Here is a 20,728-nt window from a genome sequence, read left to right on the forward strand (position 1 = left end):
GGCGTAAGAACAGAGGGCACCATTTAAAGTACTCGATTCTTATTCAACTGACAGTTGCCAAATATTCGGTCGGTGCCAACGAAAATGTTTTTCGTCAACGAGCCATTGTTTCAATGAAAATCAATACCCATTGGAAGGAGATATTCTCGTGCCAACAACGTTAAACACCGGACAGTCCTGTATGGGAAAGAATCGGTTAAGAGCGCATAGTACTTCACTCGTTCCGTCTTCGTCATTTCCGCGAACGATTTCTTACTGTCCACCAAAACGAACGAAAAATATCACGAGTGCGCGGCTCGGTGTACTTTGAAAGTGGCGCAAATTCGTGGGGAGGGTGGAGAATAACAGTTCCCGTTTACCAGTGTCCAATCACCGATGATTGCACGCGTTTCTTACAGTACGAAAGGAACAATGGTGCCGATGTTGTTATTCCGATTATGGAAAAACGTGACGCAACGTTACTGATTCCGCCATCGGATTCAATTCAGGCGACACAGTTCAGGTAATGGACGATTCGTGAACGAACGGGCCTGCGGTGTTCCCCGAAAAGGCATTGCCATCTTGTTTCTACGTGCCTCGTCTTCTACCCGTGTGACATTCGATACAATCTCGTCGCGCATGAGATCATAGAGGTGAACGCTAGTGGCGGGAAACGTGACGCGAATTGAAAACACGCTCAGCTACGGCCAGGGAAAAAGTTTCAACGATAGAAAAAAAGAAAGACCGGCTATCTTAATAATCAACTGTGTACCCAGAGGGCCGAAGGTCAACTGTTATCTCGGCTCGCTGTTTGTTGCGGGGACTGTATCGTTCTTGAATCGAGTTCTGAAAAATTCGAAAAATTCGTCAACGCCACGGTTAGGGGCGCTCTTCCGGCGGAATCGATTGATCGATTATTCAATCGTACGGGGATTAGAGATAATCGTTTCGAACAGTTTAAATCTGGATATAAAAATCAATGCTAAGATACTGCCTAATCTCTAGCGTCGATAAGGAAACTAACGAAATGTAACGACGATGATGCCACCGGAACGTGGGAGGTCTAGAACATCGGATGTTCGATTATCTATCGATTAATCGATCGGTATCCGTGTATACAAACATACGTTACGATTATCATTGTTTTCTCGGTAAAATAAAATCGATACTTAATTCTGAGCAACAGAATATTATAATTATTTAGTTTACAATTTACGGAACATCGATGTCAATTGTTCAAACGAATTCGATCAGAAAATATCGAAATCCTTGCACTCGACTACAAAGGATTCCATTAAAAATACGAAGGTAATTAAAATTCTCTTTGTCGAATCGAATCATTAGCATACTAATGACGAATATATAAATATTCAAATATTACCGTTAGAACGATCACGTCGGACGATCGGCGAGAAAAATCGGTTGCTTCTCCGCGTCCACCGATGCGACTTATCACTCCGGAGGGATCTAACGAACACTTTTCTTCGCGCGGCGCCGTTTATCGCGCACGTTACCGTTCGCTTTCGTTTTTTCTCTTCCGCCGCCGCGGCACGGGGGAAATATCGGCCCCGGTTTTTCGCGGGAAACGGTTTTCGCGCCGTAGACGCGCACCGAACGCTCATTATCGCGCGTCGTCGTGCCGAGCTGTTGCTAATTAAAGAAACAACAACGGAGTGGAAACTCCATTAAGATAATCGCTTGCGCGCGGAGGCGCACAATAACGAGCGACCACTGCACCGAGTCAAAGATTGATCGGCAATTACGGCCGCGCGCCTCAAACTGAATGTTTTCAATTGTTTGCACGTGTTCGGCCGGTTATCGTTGTTTGTCAGAAACCCGGAGGCTGTTGTTCGCGGCGGGTGGTTGAAGCTCGGCTAACCGATAATTCCGGTCCGTCGATCACGCGCGGATAATTCAATTATCCGGCGGTTCCCAGCTACAGGCGGTCCCCGGAAACGCGCGAAACGGGAAGATCGCCGTTGCGAAAGTTGGGGAAACGATAAAAACACATTATCGTTTATGATGCAAAAATCCGAGAGCTTGCGTGCATCTTGCCGTTGACCTGCTCGGTGCGATACTCGATAGATGACCTCTGAAACTAGAGTTAGAACCGATGGGATCCGCGGATCCTTTCAACCCTTTGTCTCGCAATTGAGTCAAACGTCTACGACAGATCCTAAATTTGAATTTAAGGAACTGGAATATTTGCAGTATATTATTCTAATATATTCTATTAGTTGAATTCTTAATCATTCCTGCTAGAAAATCGTTCATCGTGTAACAATTCAATCGGTTGATCGAACAAAGATCCGCTCGATTCGCTGCACAGCGTATGCAGTTTCCCTGGCGATAGCGGCGTAAATTTCACAATGGCGCCTGCCGTCGTTACGAAATCCTGCGGAATCGGAATTATTATACAACACGCGCCGCGGGTGATTTACACGCCTTACGTTTTACAGGGAGATAAAATGCTCGGCGAACGCGAGCCACACGCGTGTCCCGACGATTTTAGAATTACGGTCGGTGTTCTCCGCCATCTTGATCGGCCGGAGTCCTGGACAGAGTCTAGGCTCCCCGAGATACGAATCTTGCGAACACTTATTTGGTTTGACAAGCGCACAATTAAATCCGATACCTAACAGCGGCCCCGCTGTTCGTAAACTGTGGTCTACGTGACCGCCGGCACGGCTGTTCGACTGACTAATTGCATACCTGTTAAAGACACCCCTATGAGCAGGATCAAGCAACGGTACACGGACAGAGACAACCCTCGGATAACACGGGACTGGACTTACACTCGAATACTATGGTCGAAGATTACAACCGAATAATAAACTGGATACGATAGTTAAAAATTCACGAACGCGATTTCCAAAAAACGCGTTAAATTCGCGTCACTTCTAGACGTTCAAAGAGGAAAATGGCTAACTATATTTCTTTAACTATCCTGAAATTTTAGTGGCACGTTTAACCCTTTGCGGACGAAGATTCCTTGAAATACACGAAATCTTCAGCAGATGAAGCTAAATTATCTCTGTTACTTAAATGACAGGAAAAACAGAAACTATACGCTGATTTCTTGGTGTTCGAGCGATTAAATCATTTGTTTGCGACTCAGTCTTCCAAATATGAACGTTCCATCCTGCCGAAATGTCGACATTCGTCCGCAAAGAGTTAAACATTGTGTAGTTCACGGCTCGGCGAAAAGTCTCGTGCGACAGGGAACCAATTAACCCTTTGCACTGGAAAGTTTTTCACTAGAAATATTCAACGTTTCCCGATAAGATATGGTCGACGTTCTTTGAAGCTAATAATAGAACACATATAAATGAGGAAACAAAGCTATTTTGCACACATCGACGCGCTGCGGAGCTTAATATCACGCTTCCTTTCCTCGCGCGCTCCGGTCCGAAGGGTTGACGGTGTCGTTCGACGGCGAACAATATTTACTCACGCGCGGCGATTCTTTGATTTGCAGTTCGTCCACCTTCCCGCGGGATTCCCCGTGCCCCCCCGATTTTATTCACCGGTTGCGGTTCACGGGGGTGGCAGTCCGGGGGTGCGTGAATCATAAGTTTCCTCGAGCAGCCGATTGGAGGGGCCAGCGCCGACCCATCGGGGGCTCGTCTCTCCGTCCTATCGTCCCCCTTCCTTCGTACGCGGCGGTCGTGTACGCGGACAGTCCAGCGAGGGAATCCCGGTGCCGAACACTCATCGCGGAGTGCAGCCTTGCGGCCGTTTGTCACCGCTTCCGATCGTATCTCGGCGCGCGTCCGACGGTTCCGAGAGAAATTTGATTCGCGACCGAAAGCGACTCGACTCGGTTCGCGCGGAACGTCGGTCGAACGGCAGTTACCTCTAGACGGTACGTTCCACGGGACTTCGCAGAGTTCGTGCGTCGCAACGGAAAGGGAGAAGAACGATCTAGTGGTTCGCACGAAGTGAAGGTTCTCGAGTGGCGGTTGTTCCTTGATAATTCCACCCTTGAGACCTGCTAAGGTTCTCGTGTTGCGAAAGAAGCCGAGGACACCATCGATGGCTTCATGAAGACAAAGTGTGGGGACCAAACGGCGGCCGTCCGACGGTTCGGCCCGGTTAGCCCGCGTGCATCACGTGCAACCTCCCCGGTAATCGGCCCGATTCCGAGTGCGATCGTTTATCTGGGAAAAAGCCCCCCTCCGTGTGGTGCTCCGTTCGGGAAACGAGTCGCGCGAGGATCAATGACCACCGTTAGTTCTCCCGGTCGGTGTTGGCTAAAAAGTCGTAACAGAAGGAGCTCGTAAATCACTGTCGCCGTTGACCGGAACGATAGCCGATCACTCGGCGAGGTCGTGATCCCCTGAGCAACCGCCTCGCTCGGAGTCGTCCGTTAAACGTGCTTTTTTCGCACGTTCGAGAAGCTTAGATTATCAGACGGTGGTCTAGCCGAGCAGCTAGCTGGCTGGCTAGCTGGCCAGCGCAGCGAGGGCATTGACAGTGCCCGCTCGCGTTCGTCCTTCCCGGTGGAATCGCCGCGAGCAGGGATCCGCGGTCCGTCCGGCGCTGTTGGTTCCTCTCCGATGGCGTAAGAAAGAATCGGACGGTCCGAGCTGATAAGGAGACACGCAGCAAAGGCGTCGCGCGGAGGAAGACTCAGCTGATAACGAGCTGCCTACTCGCGGACTCCGGGTTCCGGCCGTCGCGCGCCAACGACTACCGACGAATTGTGTCACCACGTAGCCAGTAGCCGAGTAGCCGCGACGATGACGGCGGCGGCCGCATCCAGGAGGAGCTTATGAGCCGGGGTTACTGCTCTCCCCCTTGTCCGCTCTTTCTCACTCTCTCTCTCTCTCTCTCTCTCTCTCTCTCTCTCTCTCTCTCTCTCTCTCTCCCTCTCTCCCCCGTCTGCCTCCGGTTTTCTCCACCGATCCTTCCCCTCTCTGCCGCCAGTTGTTGTCGCGGGCGGCGTGTGCTTCGTGGGCTACGAGAAGCTTTCAGGCTTCCCGCGGAAGGCTGGAAACTGGTCTGCCGTGGACTCGTGGGGATGTTATGTAAGCCCGTTGTGTAGTCGCTTAGATCGACGGGAACGCATACACGCGCGGCCCGACGCCGCGGACGCGTTTCTCGCACGCGAATCGGTCGCGACGCTTCTGACAGAGTCCGGAGTCGGACGATGATCAGCTCGCAGCGGATAGAATCGTGGATAGAATCGTTGATATTAGTAGAACGGAGAGAGTGGCGGAGACCGTTGTACACTGTAGTAAAAGATCGGCGGGGACGCTCGAGATTTCGATGTTCGCGCGGCTGAGGAAGGCGCGCCTGGGATAAAGGTCCACGATCGTTTCAGGTGATCGGATTACGAGCGTCGCCGGTGATCCTCGCAGACTGGCCGAGGACACCTTGTGCCCGTGGTTCAGCTTCGACGAGCTTATGAGCTATGAGGAGGACAACCGGCTGAAGACCGAGGACAGGGAGGAAGACGACGAGAAGGAGTACGAGGACCGCCTCGGGATGTCTTCCGCTTCGACCAACAAGCTCCAGATTTTGTGGGATCACTTCATTCACGCGGAGCCGCAGAGTTACGAGGTATATATTTTGGATCTGAAATCTGCATCAACTTTGTCTCGATCGTTCGTCGCGTTTTGAAGCGGAACGAGGTTTACACCTGTCGACCGATTTCTCGCGACCGTCGAGTTTCTAGTGTATTCGAAGATACTCCGTCGTCTTCGGCGTTCTGTTATAGTTCTTTCAATTGTTCTGAATCGTCTCTTGATTGTCTCGTTAAAGAGGATTCGATAGTTCTAGAATTTTCTTTCCTCGACGCAACGTGTTCAAGGAGAAGCGAGGACGAGTTGCTAGTTGGGTCGCCTTCAACATTACCTTTACCTCGACGCGCCGGCCTTTCTCTCCGAGTCTTCCACTGGCAAGGAACGCCGACCATTTTCTTCTTGCATGCCTGATTAACGCGCCTGTAATGGTCGGTCCGCTGAATATAATGATCGTCAATCACCCACGATCATGTAACTAAACGCCACTTTAGCCTTGCGCCCGGATGACATACAAGTTACGCAGTCAATACTTCGCCACAGGTAGCGAAGAACCGCGTGATCATCTCCGTCTCGTATAACGTAAACACTATCGATTACTTCTGCGCGCGAGATTAACGGGCGACGGACGGGCCGGTGAATATTTTCGATCGATCATCGTCGAAATTAATGGGGATTGTTTGTTTCGTTCGTGACGCTCTCGCCGCGGTATCTCCTGCTGGCGGTTATGTCATCCGGGGCTTTTTCGACGCAAGGTATCGAAAGAGAAAGCGTTATCTCGGCGAGTCCCCTTGCGCGCGGACGCAATTGCCGTCAATCCAAATTGACACAAAGCTCCCGGAATCGACGATCGGCGCAATGTTTGCGGTTGTTTCCGCTGTGAATCATGTGTTTACTCCGAAAAGCGTCACGGGCGCTGTGAAATTCGATTGCGTCCGTCCGCGAAGGGTTAATCGGCGACGACGAGCCACCGACGAGCCCGTAAAACGAACGGGATCGCGTCAAGCGCAGAGCTCGCGAGCGTCGGCCGCTGTTTTCGGCAGCGGAACGAGTCTATCGCGGCGATTATTTTATCGGCGTCGCGCGAAACAATCGTCGAACACGTCGGGATCCGAGGAGAGGCAACATCTTTGTTTATTTCCTCGTGAGCCACCGTATCTACGACGCGGCGAATTGTTTTCCTACCATCGTATCGAATCTCGGATGCACGTTGTCGTCGCGGAAAGAAAGAAAAAAAGAGGAGACGTTCCATTATTTGTATTTACTTAGTCCGCGCCAATTAGTCCGCCGAAATTATCGACGGCAACGGCGAACTTTCGACCTTCCTAATTCCGATTTTTCCGCGTAATCGGTGGTCTCTCTTGTTTCTTTCAGAAGTCATCCTGGCTGGACGTGTTCCTCGCCGAGCTGCTCGCTCAAGTGAAAGAAGGCCGTGACGTGAAAGATGCCCTATCGTTTTGGTAAGATCGCGAAGATATCCGATCTGGATCGCCATCGATCGCGATAACGCCGTCGCTATTAATCCCCTCGAAAATCGAGGCGCCGACGGCACGAACGTGATTCACTTCGCGCGAGCCTCGGACCAACGTGCATCCGATCGAGCCGAAGATCGGGGACTAGCGGATCCAGTGATTTTTATGGCTCGACCGCGCCGATCGCCGACCGCAGAATGAATACCCGATCCCGATTTTGCGGTTTCGATCGCTCCGGACGGTTTTTTACCTTCGACACGCTCGCCGTTTGCGGTCACTTTCTCACACGTGCACTGGCTAGAGACGATTGCTCCGCGCACTCGCGAATACCAGACATCGAAACCGAAAAACAAGAGCGTTAACCGAGCGTACCGGTGGAAAGTATTCGATCGAAGGAAACGCGTCCCGATCCTGCTTTGTTCCTTCGAGTTCCTGTTCAATCTAAGACTATATCTTACTATAATTCGAGAATTGCCTTCGAGTCTCTATTGTTGCTTGTTCAATCCGTTTTTATCTTATCTTCGTTCCTTCTGGTTACCTTGTTTCTAACATTCCTTCGAATCAGAAAATAGCGGAGAACTTAATCGTTTCATTAAAATACATAGAATCGTTCGTTCCTTTCGCAGAGCGCGGAACAAGACGATTATTATTCGCCGTCTCGTCTATTCCCGCCATCGAAAGCGTTATCGTTCCACTTGTGCTAGTTTATCATAACTTTCACGTGAACGCCGGCTTGTATATTTGGAAACGAGACGCGCGTACATATCTCTCCATCGATAATCTTTTTAAACCCCGTCGTACGGTCTATCGCCGATATCCGTGCAACAATGTTAACTTCCACGTATAGAAACAAGTTCGTCCGTCAGCGATCACGTTCGCGATTCCGATCGGATACTTTCCCCGTACGCCCGATGTATCAACTTTCGTCACCGTCGCACATCCGTTCCGCTCGCGCGAAACTTCCCCCGAAGATATCGCGTCTCCCACTGGAAATAAGATTGCGCACCACCCGCTGACGTCCGAACGGTAGTCGTATCGCGGCCGATAATAGGCGTAGATAAGGTCGCCTACCTTGTCCGATGGATAAGATAACAATATAAAAGACGTAGTATGGAAATGCCCATTTCAGTTCGGTCGGCGGCGGAGGAGTATCCACCTTGATAGCCTGCGAGCTGCTCTCGGACGTGCACGAGCTTTGCGCGAAGAGGATCGACGGGAACGAGCTGATCGGGTTGCGGAGGTACCTGACCCAGGACCGTGGCTGGCGTTGCCTATCGGTTCTCCATCTGCTGGGCGTGCGAGGCTTGTCTTGCGGCCGCGAGCTGGTGGCTCTTCTGGTTGCCCTCTATCCCGTCTCCCTTCAAGAAGAGGCTGGCAAGGCCGATCAGAGGGCTCCGAACGGCGGCGCGGTTCCGTCGAGCGTCGAGTCGGCCGGCAATCCTTATGTGAAGTTTCACTCGAACGACGACACCGTCGACACGGTAGAGATCGTGCCGCACGCGAAACGCAAGCCGATCAAGTCCAGCCGGAACGCTTCCCACGAGGGCAATGCTTCGTCCCGTAGGAGAACGGGTCGCAGACAAAGCATCGGCGCGAAGGTGCCGGTCCACGGCAAGCAGAGGTCGTTCGGGATGTTCGACACGCGGCGCAACACGCCGGAAACCGCGAGCAGCGAGTCCGAGCTGCTGACAGACGGCATCGATCAGGCGCGGTCCCTCACGCTGAAGATCCGCCTGAACCCCATGGACTTCGAGTACTTCACCTCCGTCGTCCGCAGCGACGAGGAGCAGAAATGGCAGGCCGCTCTGTACGAGCTGCCCACCCGGCCGGCGAAGAAGACGCCCAAGGACTACATCGACGAGAGGATCAAGAGCGTGCTGGGCGCTAGGATCAGCAATTTCGAGACCAGTCTGTTGATCATTCAGTTGCTGCAGGGATTACGGGGTTACGACACCCCCGCGGAGCAGACGCCGGCCGTGCAAGTACTGAAATTCGCTTTGGACACGCTGTGGTCCCTGCAGTTCGGCATAGACGGGGCTGGCTTGAACGGAACCGAATGCGCTACTTTGAAAGCGGCCGCTGCCAGGCTCATGCTGACCGCTTTGGAACGTGTACTGAGAGCCAACGAACCGACTACCACCGTGATTCACAACGGACTGCTGCCGATGACCCTGAGATTGCTAGAGGACGCCTGCAGCAAACCGGTGAGCGTCTTCTCGCCGGAGGAAGGGTCGCTGCTGCAGGAGTTCATCTTCGCTACCATCTATGGGATCGTCACGTTCCTGTACTGCCTCCTTCATCAGCAGGGCGCTGCTATAGAGAAGCTGTCCGATTTTTTAGAGCTGTTCCAATTGTTCACCGAGAGCCAGGACGGCAAGCTCGTCGAGAGAACGATCCTGGCGATCGTCGATCTGCCGAGCGTCGATCCGGCCAGGTCCGTAATCCGCGCCAGGAAGGTCATTGATATGATCGGCGCGCTAACCAGCGGCTTAAAGTCTGTGCGACGCGACATTTCGCACGCGGCCAACTGCAGCCGGTCTAAACACAAGTTCTGCGCGAACAACCTGCCCAATCATCATCACACCGACGTCTTCGGCGCGGCGTACGCTCAGCCTCTCGTCGGCATTGTCACTAAGCAGGGTTGTTGCATTTCGTCGTTGTTCATGACGCTCACCAGTCTCCTCAGGGAGTCCCATCCCTTCGCCACCGAGCTGCAGGTCCGGCTGATCAAGGTTTGCGCCGCGGCTGGCACCTGTTGCTGCTTCCCCCCGAGGACACTGATGTTCAGCATCACGTCGCTCTTGAAGAAACACGATCCAGCCACTTACGCGCCAGCCGTTGCTCTTCTGGAGAGAACCTTCTTCAAGGAGCTCGGGGCTTACTCGGAGTCAGACCTCTGCTCCACCTGTGATCGACCAGCTACCTGTTCCTGGGACTTTCTGGAGATGTACGCTGAACTGTTGACTCCCGACGAGCCGAAACTTTGTTACGTTATAATAGCTCATCTGCTGAAGATAGGACCTACCTCCAGGTTTCAGGTCAGACGAGAGCTGCTAAGGAAAGTATTCTATCCTACCTTCCTGAAGGCTAAGTCTTGCTACGCGTCCGACAAAGACAACGCGACTGCGAAGTTCCTCGTTCAATCCTGCCTCTCCGCTATATCCTGCTTGATCGTGAACACGCAGATATGCGAGGGGTTCATGGAGGCGGATGGACTGAAGGAAGCACTGGTACTGCTACCAGACACCACCTTCACTAGAAGCGTGTACGCGCTTCTAGAAGTTACGGTGATCATCGAGATTTGGAGAGCCAGTTCCACGGAACGCGATTCCGTAGAGACTGCAGGGAAACCCGCGTTGAAATCCCTGTTCGAGTCTCTCGAGAAGGAAACGATAGAATTACTCAATGGTCTGGAGAGCTCGGAACGCGTCGAACAAACAAGCAGTCGGGAAGCCAGCGATCAGAACGTTCAAGCGGGTGCTAGCATCGTGAACGATACTTTGGAGTTGGAACCAGAGACAGAGAGTTCTGCCAGCACGATTTCGTATTTTCCTGAAGTATTCGACCGATCGGACGTCACAGCCACTTCCGTGGAAGCTGATAGTGATGCAGAGACGAATAAAAAGTTGAATTTGTACCAAGCGAGCGCTGTTTGGAGGGCCGCCGCCGGGGTAGCGCTGAGCAGCCCGAAATTTCGCGCTGAACTGTCTCTGCATCCCCTGTCGGTGAAGTCCTTGCAACTTTTCAGAAAGCTCGCTGTGTGCATTTCCACGGATAGTATTATGGGTATGTTCTTCTGGACTGATTAAGCCGGATCGCGTCGGTGTTACAAGGCGTCGAAATTAATGTTAAGACGTTTGGCCCTGTTTCAGACACCAATAAATCAGCGCACAGGCTCTTCGAGGCTTTGCTCACGTGCTGCTTGACGTCCCCGTTGTGTAAGTAGTTTTATATAACGAACCGTGAATCACGAATCGTCCGGCGTACGTTTCTGTCCTGCGTGCGTAAAACTCGATCGAGCACAGCTGCGGATTATAATTCCAATAGGCTCGGGGAATTCGCCCGGCGTGAAAACAGTTCACGGAACGACCGTAGCCGGTAAACACCTGAAACTATCCATCGGTCGGTTGATTCTTCTTCCAGTTAGATCGTAGTACCGTTAATGTATTCAACCGATTTTTTCGTCGTTACATGTATATAACATGGAAAATATTCTGCGATGCAGGTGGCTGCGATGTAGTGATGGAGCTGGGAAAAACGCTGATAGAGATGGGCGTGCAGTTGCGCCGCGGACTGGCCGTGATCGTGGAGGCCTTGCTGAAAGTTTCTTTGCTGAAGCCTGCTCAGGAGGAAACTGTGCCGCAGTATACTCGACCTAGAGTATGTTACTTTATACGCTTGTCAATTAAAAGATAAGAATCTGTTGAAGAAAGCACGCCTACTTTTGGAGACACAGACTTTCCATGGAAATAATTCCAAAGTTTTGGTAGCTTGGATAGAATTTATTAATCGAGTCCCAAGAATGGAGTCAATAATTTCAATAATGAGAATTGTACCAGGCTGCTGAAGTTTTGAATCTCTCATTTCAGTGTCTTCTTCAATTTCTTTCAACTTTCTGTCTTAGCTACCAACAGTGACGTTAGACGTGATGCCAGACTGCGCCGCGGACGATAGCAGCACAGGTGAATACGTGACTGCCGACGACGGTTACGAGGCGGACGTTGAAGTACCCGGAAGAAGTCCCGGTGCTAACACAGTGAAGAGAAGCAACTCGCTGGGACCAGTGCTGGAACCCAGAGGCAACACGAACGCTCATCCGGCGCTGTGTTCACTGGCAGTTGATCTTTTAATTCATTTCAGTGAACAGTGAGTCTTTACATACTATGAGAACTGAATTATTAAGAAGCTTTATCAATGAACACTCTTTGCAGAGGTTTGGACGCAGAAAGGGGCTCTATTATCACAGCTGGTTTGAGGAAAGTCGCTGCTACCTGTAGAGAAAGTGCGTCGAGTTGCGCTGCTCTAGCGGGTTCCGGAGTGATCACGAAAATACTGAATGGGTTTCGGGATATTTTCACTACTAAGGACCCTCAGTATCAAGGTACCTTCAATAGTAAAATTATCATTCATTGAATTCTGTAAATCTACTGAGCTTGAGTCACATTTGAATTTCAAATACAATGCCAGTCTTAAAGGTTTAATTCTGAGGCTACTTCCATTCAGTTTTTATCACTAAACGCAATATTGCGTAACACCGTGTTTCAGACTTGCAACACGCCGTTCTAGAAGTGTTCACATTACTAGCGACGCAGTCAATTTCGCCATCGGAATTAGTCACCTATCTCTCGCTGTTCAAAGTCGACGAACCACCGCTTCTGTCGCTGCTGCAGTCGCTTTTCCATCTGGCCCTAGCCGCGCGGCCTCAACCGAATTTCATCTTGTCGTTTCCTGTGGTGTCCGAAGCAAATGTGTCGCCGAAAACGCAGTCTGAAGCGTACAAGAACTTGGAGAAGGCTGAGAATCTTGTCAGGAACTTCCGGGAAAGACACCTTGCGTCAGGAATATGTAGCCCGTGGTCTGTCCACGCAACTTGTTTGCCAATTGGTCCTGAACTCGCTTGGCCAGTTTGGTTGCACGGTTGTTCGGTGTCCATGTGGCTGAGAGTTGAAAGGGGATCATCGGCATCTGGGAAAGGGACAATCATCAGTACTTCACCGCTACTCGACTCGGATAACGAGAGTTTATCCGACTGGGGCATTCTGTCTGACAACTGGAGTCGCGAAGGTTGGTAGAGCAATTAATCGACAGCTTTGCATGCAATTGTTTACTTTTAATGTGTAACTGGACTCTGGATTTCATGCATTCGAATGGGTGCAAACTTTGAATGGAAATCCGCAGTCTACATAAATTACCTAACGCACATATGCGTGTCAAACGTAGCAATAAGCGTGTTTTCTATTTAACGCATGCTTCCTAAATTATCATGGAAGACCAATCGATGTCTGATATGTTCTCGGGTACGTCAGTCATAGCAGGTTCAGCTTCGCCACCTACGCCAACGTCCATCATACATTTGATGTCCATTGGGTTCGAATCTCTGGTTCTGGAAACGTGGCTGGATCTCAAATCAGGTAAATCCGTTGTATTTCGTCGTCGAGATTATTTGGAGATTATCAATTGTTTTCGAGGCAATATTTCTTCGTTGTCTTCTTTCAGATAAGTTAATCCTACGTTTGACACGGCCGGACGACAAAATGAACCGCACTGTCTCCGAAACGTCGATAACCGGTATGCTTCCTTCCGGTCGGTGGCATCACTTAGCCCTGAATTTCAAGGACACCGTATTAAACAAACGCAGCGCGGTAGTCGAAGTGTCCCTGTGGGTGGACGGTTGGAAGGAGATCAGTGCGCAATTGCCATTCGACGGTCTGCTGGTGAGAAAACCAGGCACCACGTGTGTCTTGTTAGGGCAAATCGGTTTCAGCAGCATTGGAGCTTGGTATCTTGGCAACTTGATGGTGTTCAGGTATGGGATATTCATAAGAAATAGCAGTAGTAATAGTAATTGCATGGTAGAGTAATAAACAATCAATTCGAATCCACCGAGACCTAGAATTACACTTGAATCAAGTCGAACAGTTTATTCGCGATCGATTACCATTTTCCATGTACTTAATCGCACGATTGAACGCGCAGGTGTCCGGTGTTTACTAAAGAGAGGGCCTTGTACCTAGCCAGCCTCGGACCTAATTATACTAATCTCGCTGAGTGTATTCTAAACACGGAGAAGCCTGATTTCGCACCGTTGATCGCGTCCGGAGCGTTGGACGGGGTTCGAGAAATACGATTCGGTGAGCACTGCGATCCACTTGATAAATTTACATATGAATCATTGCTTCATCTCGCCCATCCTTAACGCAGAGGGAGGAAAATTCGACGCGAGCCGCAGGAAGTCGTACGGCGGGACATATTTGCGACACGCTGTCGAGACAAAAGTGTCCGACACTAAAATCGACTGGGACGCCGTAATGGACGCCACGAATTCTCATCTAGGGGAATTGCAAAATAACCTGCTGCTCAGCTACGAGGCGCAGAATCCCAATATTGTCCACCTGTATCCTCAAGCTATCGCTAATCCCGCGGGTAAGTTGCGCCCGGATTGTGCATGCGTTTGGATCCACTGCAGTTTGTTAGTTTTTTTTCGTATAAATGTCGTATACTCGTTTCTAGCCGTGGTAAGAAATCTGTTTCCGGGTCAACCAGGTTTTAGGGTTGTCTCCGCGCCGGAACACAGAGTGTCGCAACAGCCGCCGTTGTCCGTGGCTCCGATCCTCTCCGTTCGGTTGGAATGCCAACAGTACAGAGGATTGGTTCCCGCGGCTACTTTAGTGGGAGGGGTGCCCATATTCCTGTACCTGTTCGCCAGAGTAAGCACTAGCTCCCTAGAAATCGAATACACCCTTTGTACGATTATTGAGCTGATACATAAATAAGTTACATTCTACTTGATAAGTAAAAATTAAACAAGTAATATACCAATACATTTACCAAGCAATATGTTCATCACTGTTTCATATCACCTGTACAAAATTGAATTGGCTGCAAGTTGGAGCTGGCAAACAATGATTTATCCTCTAGTTACAGTGGAACTCTTTTATGTATCAGCTCGATAGATTAGATCCCTGTTATACGAACTATGTTGCACAATAGGTAGTCGAGTTGAACTCCACCGAAGAAGAGCAAGCTCTAGCGTTGTCGATAGTGTTGCACCTGATACGAAACGATTCAGAGCTGTTGAATCAGTATCGGTCAGAAGGTGGAACGTCGCTGATTCTACGCGTGCTAGAATCGCCACGATGCCGCGCAGGTAGACACATACTGAAAGCAATGTTAGACGCTGCATGTGATAGCTCGATCCTAATAAAAGATATCGGCAGCGGTAATCACTTGGTCTCGCAAAACTGCGAGGCCGTCATCACCGATCCCGAACTGATTAAAGGCGCTCTGACCGCGTGGAGAACGTGGGCTAAATACGACGCGCTGAGCTTGCTGCTGCAAGCGATGCTGCTGCTGCTCAGAGATCAGCACTCGCAGCGCGAGTTCAACGCGTCGCAGTTGAACAGAGTTGAGATCGTCGACACGATCCTGACGCTGTGCAAGGTAACCTTTGGAATTGAAACTTCAGCTTGAACCCTTCTTCGAGTACAAGGTGTAGACATCCTTCCTTTTGCATCCGCAGGAGCATTTCCTGTACGAGGAACTGGGAGCTGTGATCGACTCGTCAACTGGAACAGCGGTTGTCGAATTGATAAGAGCGCTGATGGGTGCTCCACCTGAATTTGCTCACCTGGTGGCTATCACTGACTTCTTAGTCCTCGTTCATCAAGCCTCAGAGACCTACATCACTCATTCGAGGCATAACATATATTTTTTACTGCCATCTCTCGGGGAGAAGAAGATAGTGAAAGTCAGCTCTACGGTGACCACCAGTTCTTCGGAGGAATCCATAGGAACCTTGGAGAACAGTAAATTGAGCAAAGGCCTGACGAATGCGCAGATTCAAAAGAATAAAATGCCGAAGAGAAAGGAACGTCGGAACGGTCCGCCTCAGGATACCAGCGCTGGAGAGGATTCCGGGATTGCTGCTAGCGACGGATCTAATCCTCTCAGCAATGTAAGCATGAAATACTTTTGTCCTGAAACGAAATGGAATCTTATTTGTCGGGTTTAGTGATTAATCGTTGTAACTGTTGCTACAGGAAAAGCAGACTACATGGACGGATGAAAGAAGAGCGTGCCAAGGTTTGGTCTGCGAAGGTCTTTTGTTGCTACTCCGAGATGCAGTTAGAGTTCTACCTGACAGTCAAGTAGGGTCGGTGCTTAAACATGTTCTAAGGGCTGAGCTCTTACTTGTGCTGGCGAATAATCCGGACGCTAGAGTTCGCACAGCGTTAATTAAGGTATTCATTAAGGACTTTACAGTTACAAGAGATTAAAAGTTACTGTATTCCCATCAGTCTAAGAACGACCGTTTTACAGGTGGTACAAACGTACCTGCAACGTGCCAGCGATGAAGAAGTCAACAAGTTCATCAAGCAAAAGTATTTCATGCATTTGGCTAATCAGATAGCGTTGTATCCTGGAAGCGAACCTCTAGTGGTAGCTCTGGAAAATTTAGCTTTAAGGGGACCGACGGTGGCTGCCATGCCACCGTTGATGGCTATGATCGCTAAAGCTGCTGGCACCGAACCAAATGTAGCCAGGCCGATAGTGTCGTTCATCACTGATATAATTGCGAAAGTAAGCTGGAAAATATAAGCTGGAAACAGTTTTACTGAAATTTAATGTACTAATTTGAATTTTAGAATCCCAATGCTTTGAGAATGCTGTTGGAACAAGGCCTGATCGAATCGCTGATTCAAGCATTGGTCGGAGGGGCACATAAGGGCGGATTCACGTCCCTCTATCGAGACATCCATGTTCTACTAGTCGCCATTGCTACGAAGCTACTAGAATCTCCGGGAAGTCATCAAATGCAGGCGATTCTAGACTTACATCTGATTTTGAATCACATGGAGCTGAAAGAGAAGACACATTGCACGAAGAACAGAAGCTGCGTATCAGTGGTGAGGGACGCACAAGTCGCCCTCTTCGACGGTGAACTGGATGTACTGATGGTTAAAGTCTGGAATCAGTCGGGCTTTCGATTGAGAAGCACGGCGTCGTATCTAGCTTCAGCGTCTCACATGACCTCAGGTAACTACCATCTTACAACATATAAAACCTTAACACAATTGCATTATTATTATTGGATGTTCGTCTAGCTGAATGTCACCGCATTAGGCAGCATTATTTATAACATAGACATCTTTCCAAATAATGATAGTTTAACTGAGTGAATTATAGTAATCCGGTTCATCTCACAACGTTCCTTTCAGTTTTTACAACGTCCAGCGACCAAAGCGACCACGGGTCTCGATCGTCTAGTTTCACAAGCTTGTACGCGCCAACGATGGCGACTTTGCGCGAGACAGGGAAAGGAGAATTGTTGGATCGACTTCGTATCGTTCTAACCCGCGCGGTGGAGTTCATAACGGCAGCCGACGAGTCTCCCTCTGGAAACGAGCTGCAACTGACCAAGAGATTATTCTCAATCCTTCTGCACGGTCTCTGCAACCCGCTTGAGAAGAAGAACCACTGGAGCAGCGGCTGGTCAGCTAGACACGCGTTGCGGAAGTACACAGCGAAGATAATGGTCTGGCTTCTGGGGCCACACCAAAGCAACAACACGCGGATATTCGCGGTGCGATCGCTGATGGAAGAGCCGAAAGCCAGAGACATACTGTCGTCTTTGCTGGAAGTTCATCCTCAAGTGGAGCAAAAGTTCACCGTGTTCTTTTGGGACCTGTTGCAAAGGCGGGACGAGATGCCCAGCGCTGACGCTAGGATCTGCGCGGAGCTGAAGGAAGCATTGAACATCTGGGACCTAGCCAAAGGCATAGAACAAGCCAGTCCAGGAATCTGGAACGAGGAGTTGGCTCTGTTAAGAAGGGAACTGATGAGGGACCGTGACATTTGGATCGACAACAATCTACCAGCCATCCAGAGAATCGCGAACAGGTTCGACGTAATCGCGAAGCAACTGACGGAGAGCGCGATGACCATCACGCGGACGGTTGTCGAGGAACAGAATCAAGAACGGAAAGTATTAATGGAAAGACTGAAACATTCTAGAGCGATGGAGGCTCAGGCGGTCGCCAAGTGGAGGGACCTGGCCAGACGTTTGACGCATGAAAGAGCCGCCTGGCACTTTGATACAAGCTACCCGAGAAGCTGGGAACTGGATCCAACCGAGGGACCTGCTAGAGTCAGGATCCGCCTGCAGAGGTGCCACCTGAACATCGACAAGAGATTCTTCATGGCTGATCACCAGGATAAATTGGAAGCCGCAAAAATCGAGGCACCGTTGTCTTATCTGTTCATGACTGATAGACAAGACGCGAACGCATCAGCGTTGATCGAGCGGCTGCATACCAGTGAAAGGATACGCAAAATGTCCCAGGCGAAAGTAGTCACACCTAGAGCCGAACTGGCTGGCGAAGTGCTCATCGGCGAGACCTGTCTTTATTTTGTACCTGACAATCCTGACATCCCGTTGCACACCGACATAGCTTTAGGAGGATTGGATCTGGCTATGGTAGGCGGAACAGCATGGCGTCTAGAAGACATCCGAGAGTTGCACAGGAGGAGGTACCAGCTGCAGGAAAGAGCCATCGAGATATTCTTGATTACAGGAAGGACTTATTTATTAGCGTTCAACTCGTCCAAGCAACGAGACGAATTCGTCACAGAATTGTCCGCTTGCAATCTACCAAGGCGGGTACCTGGTGATGATTTAAGCGAAGCCATCATGCTGTGGCGAAGCGGAGCTTTGACTAATTGGGAGTACATAACTTGCCTCAACAAATTGGCTGGTCGTTCTTACAATGACTTGATGCAGTATCCTGTCTTCCCGTTCGTGTTGGCGGATTACACGAACGAGAAGATTGATCTGAACTCTCCTAAGATTTATCGGAACTTCAAGCGGCCCATGGCTGTGCAGGATAAGAAGAACGAGCAACATTATATTAATAATTACAACTACTTGAAGCAAGCTTTGTCGGAAGGGTTGAATTTGATTGCGCTGAATCAAGAACCGTTTCATTATGGATCACATTACAGTAATTCTGGAACGGTGCTGCATTTTTTGGTGCGACTGCCGCCTTTCACCAGCATGTTCCTCTGTTATCAAGATGACAACTTCGACATTCCTGACAGAACGTTTCATGCGCTGGCTACTACCTGGAGACTAACCAGTTGCGACTCCACGACTGATGTGAAGGAATTGATCCCGGAATTTTTCTATTTGCCGGAATTTTTGTTGAACTCTGAAGGATTCAATTTCGGTGTGCGACAGAATGGGAATAGAGTCGGGGATGTCGAATTGCCAAAATGGTGCGGCGGCGACGCGAGGCTTTTTGTGCTTGCTCATAGGGCAGCTTTAGAAGCGGATATTGTCAGAGAAGTTTTGCCCTATTGGATTGATCTGGTGTTTGGATTCAGGCAGACAGGAAGACCGGCTGTGGAAGCAATAAATGTTTTTCATCCTGCGGTAAATTGAAGCGACGTAATTTATTTACATCTTGTTCGAAGTTCGAAGTTCACTCAAGTTGATCTTTTCAGACCTATTATGGATTTAATGTGGATCAAATATCAGACCCCTTGGAACGTCAGGCTTGGGAAACTATGGTGCGAACTTATGGTCAAACACCGGCGCAATTGTTCAAAGTTGCACATCCGTTACCATTACAAAATGTTGGAAGTTCTATTTCACATACGTCGTTGCCTCAAGTAATCGATGGTGTAGAAGGTAGGGCATGTTTTGAAGTCTAGAGAATTGTCTTATAAATTCTACTTTGAAATATTAATATTTGCCTTGGGGTGTTACAGGCATAAAATGGGGAAATTACGTTGGTGCACCCGGAAACGAGCCAGTCTTATGCTGGAAACATAAGCACAGAGCACCGTTAGGCAGCTTGGTTCCCCTGATGACAGGGGATGTTTTTGGATTGCCTAATTATACCACCCTTCTGCTTGGTTATACGAAAGAGAAAGGTACCTCTCATTAGCTCTTAAAGTTCCTTCATAATTCTGTAACTTATTTGTAGGTACCTTGTTCATTTTTAAAATTTGTAATGCTTCCAGGTGCAAGTATGTTAAGCGGAACATCCGTACTGGGTGCTGCTTTGGTGTCCTGGAGTGGTACAGATGGAATTACAAGACTGAAATGTAAAAAGGAACAACCACCGAGGCCACTGATGAAATCTTCGGGATTGGATCCTGTAAGTAAAACAATTTACAATCTAAAATTAGCTATAACATCAAAAGTTTGATAGTATAAGTTCTTATATGTTTTTATAGATTACTATTTTGGGATCTGCACCAGATTGTGGACAGCTATGGGCAGGTCACCTATCAGGCAGAGTCACTGTACATACTTACACCGTTGTGCCAAGTAAAATTGATTTCAGTTCAGTCCCAGCTTGCGTGCTGTTAGCTCACAGGAGTAGAATAACTACGATATCTATTTCACGGGCATTTAGTATAGCTGTTACCGGTGATACAAGTGGGGTTATTGTTATATGGGACTTGAATAGGTGCGTTCATATTAATATAAATACGCTAATTTACATAAAACTCTTTGCTAACACAATCAAATATTTCTTTTGCAGTTTAACGTATGTCAGATCGGTATCCTGCGAGGCACAGTATCCTATTCGATTGCTATCGATTAGCGAAACACTCGGAGATATTGCCGTCACTTACGAAACCACTAAGACGGTGGAGAATGCGTCTTCCAGTCAGTCAGAACTGAAAGTATTTACTATAAATGCGAGAGCGGTCGGTTCCGTTTTGTCTAGGAACAAAATAACAGCTCTTTGCTACAGTAATGCGCCTGAAGGAGTTTCCGTAAATGTTATCGCGACAGGATTAGATAACGGAGTGATACGATTATGGAGCAGTTGGGACTTGAGGCTAGTTAGAGAGATTGTAAATGGCATCAGAGGTTGTGGTGCAGTGATCGCAATATCGTGGGCATTAGATCAGCATCATTTGTACGCGGTCACCGAAGACTTCACTGTTCTCATATGGGAAGGGTCTAAGCGTCTAAGCAACGGCACTCCAAAGTTCGTGAACTTAACGTCCCTCTAA

General features: G+C 49.3%; 2 protein-coding genes across 7 annotated transcripts in view; one reads left to right on the top strand and one right to left on the bottom strand.

The window, feature by feature from the left end:
- The window catches only part of GABPI (zinc finger DHHC-type palmitoyltransferase GABPI), a 5,529-nt gene extending 5,138 nt beyond the window's left edge, over positions 1–391 (bottom strand). Inside the window, exons 1-2 of one of the 3 annotated variants that reach the window (XM_076370838.1) lie at positions 257–391; positions 53–177 (exon numbers count right to left, since the gene is read on the bottom strand). The gene's annotated coding sequence lies outside the window, so the exon portion shown is untranslated. The other 2 variants (XM_076370839.1, XM_076370837.1) reach the window with 2 other exon arrangements.
- Positions 359–20,728, top strand: mv (lysosomal-trafficking regulator mauve). 4 transcript variants are annotated; one of them, XM_076370835.1, is made up of 26 exons: positions 367–502; positions 3,458–4,106; positions 5,306–5,544; positions 6,879–6,964; positions 8,106–10,762; positions 10,849–10,914; positions 11,202–11,356; positions 11,601–11,842; positions 11,908–12,077; positions 12,242–12,760; positions 13,003–13,107; positions 13,193–13,502; positions 13,673–13,827; positions 13,898–14,119; positions 14,207–14,403; positions 14,687–15,136; positions 15,216–15,650; positions 15,736–15,936; positions 16,016–16,276; positions 16,342–16,732; positions 16,915–19,127; positions 19,199–19,385; positions 19,466–19,630; positions 19,721–19,857; positions 19,937–20,172; positions 20,248–20,728. In XM_076370835.1, the coding sequence occupies exons 3-26, from the start codon at positions 5,389–5,391 to the stop codon at positions 20,726–20,728; spliced, it is 10,197 nt and encodes a 3,398-aa protein (XP_076226950.1). In that variant the 5' UTR covers positions 367–502; positions 3,458–4,106; positions 5,306–5,388. The 4 variants fall into 4 exon arrangements, with proteins under 4 accessions (XP_076226949.1, XP_076226950.1, XP_031829348.2 ...); XM_076370834.1 differs by lacking the exon at positions 3,458–4,106 and having other exon boundaries at positions 359–502; XM_031973488.2 differs by lacking the exons at positions 367–502; positions 3,458–4,106 and adding an exon at positions 4,149–5,009.

This window comes from Nomia melanderi, chromosome 9 (genome assembly GCF_051020985.1).
Source record: "Nomia melanderi isolate GNS246 chromosome 9, iyNomMela1, whole genome shotgun sequence".
Taxonomy (NCBI): Eukaryota; Metazoa; Arthropoda; class Insecta; order Hymenoptera; family Halictidae; genus Nomia; species Nomia melanderi.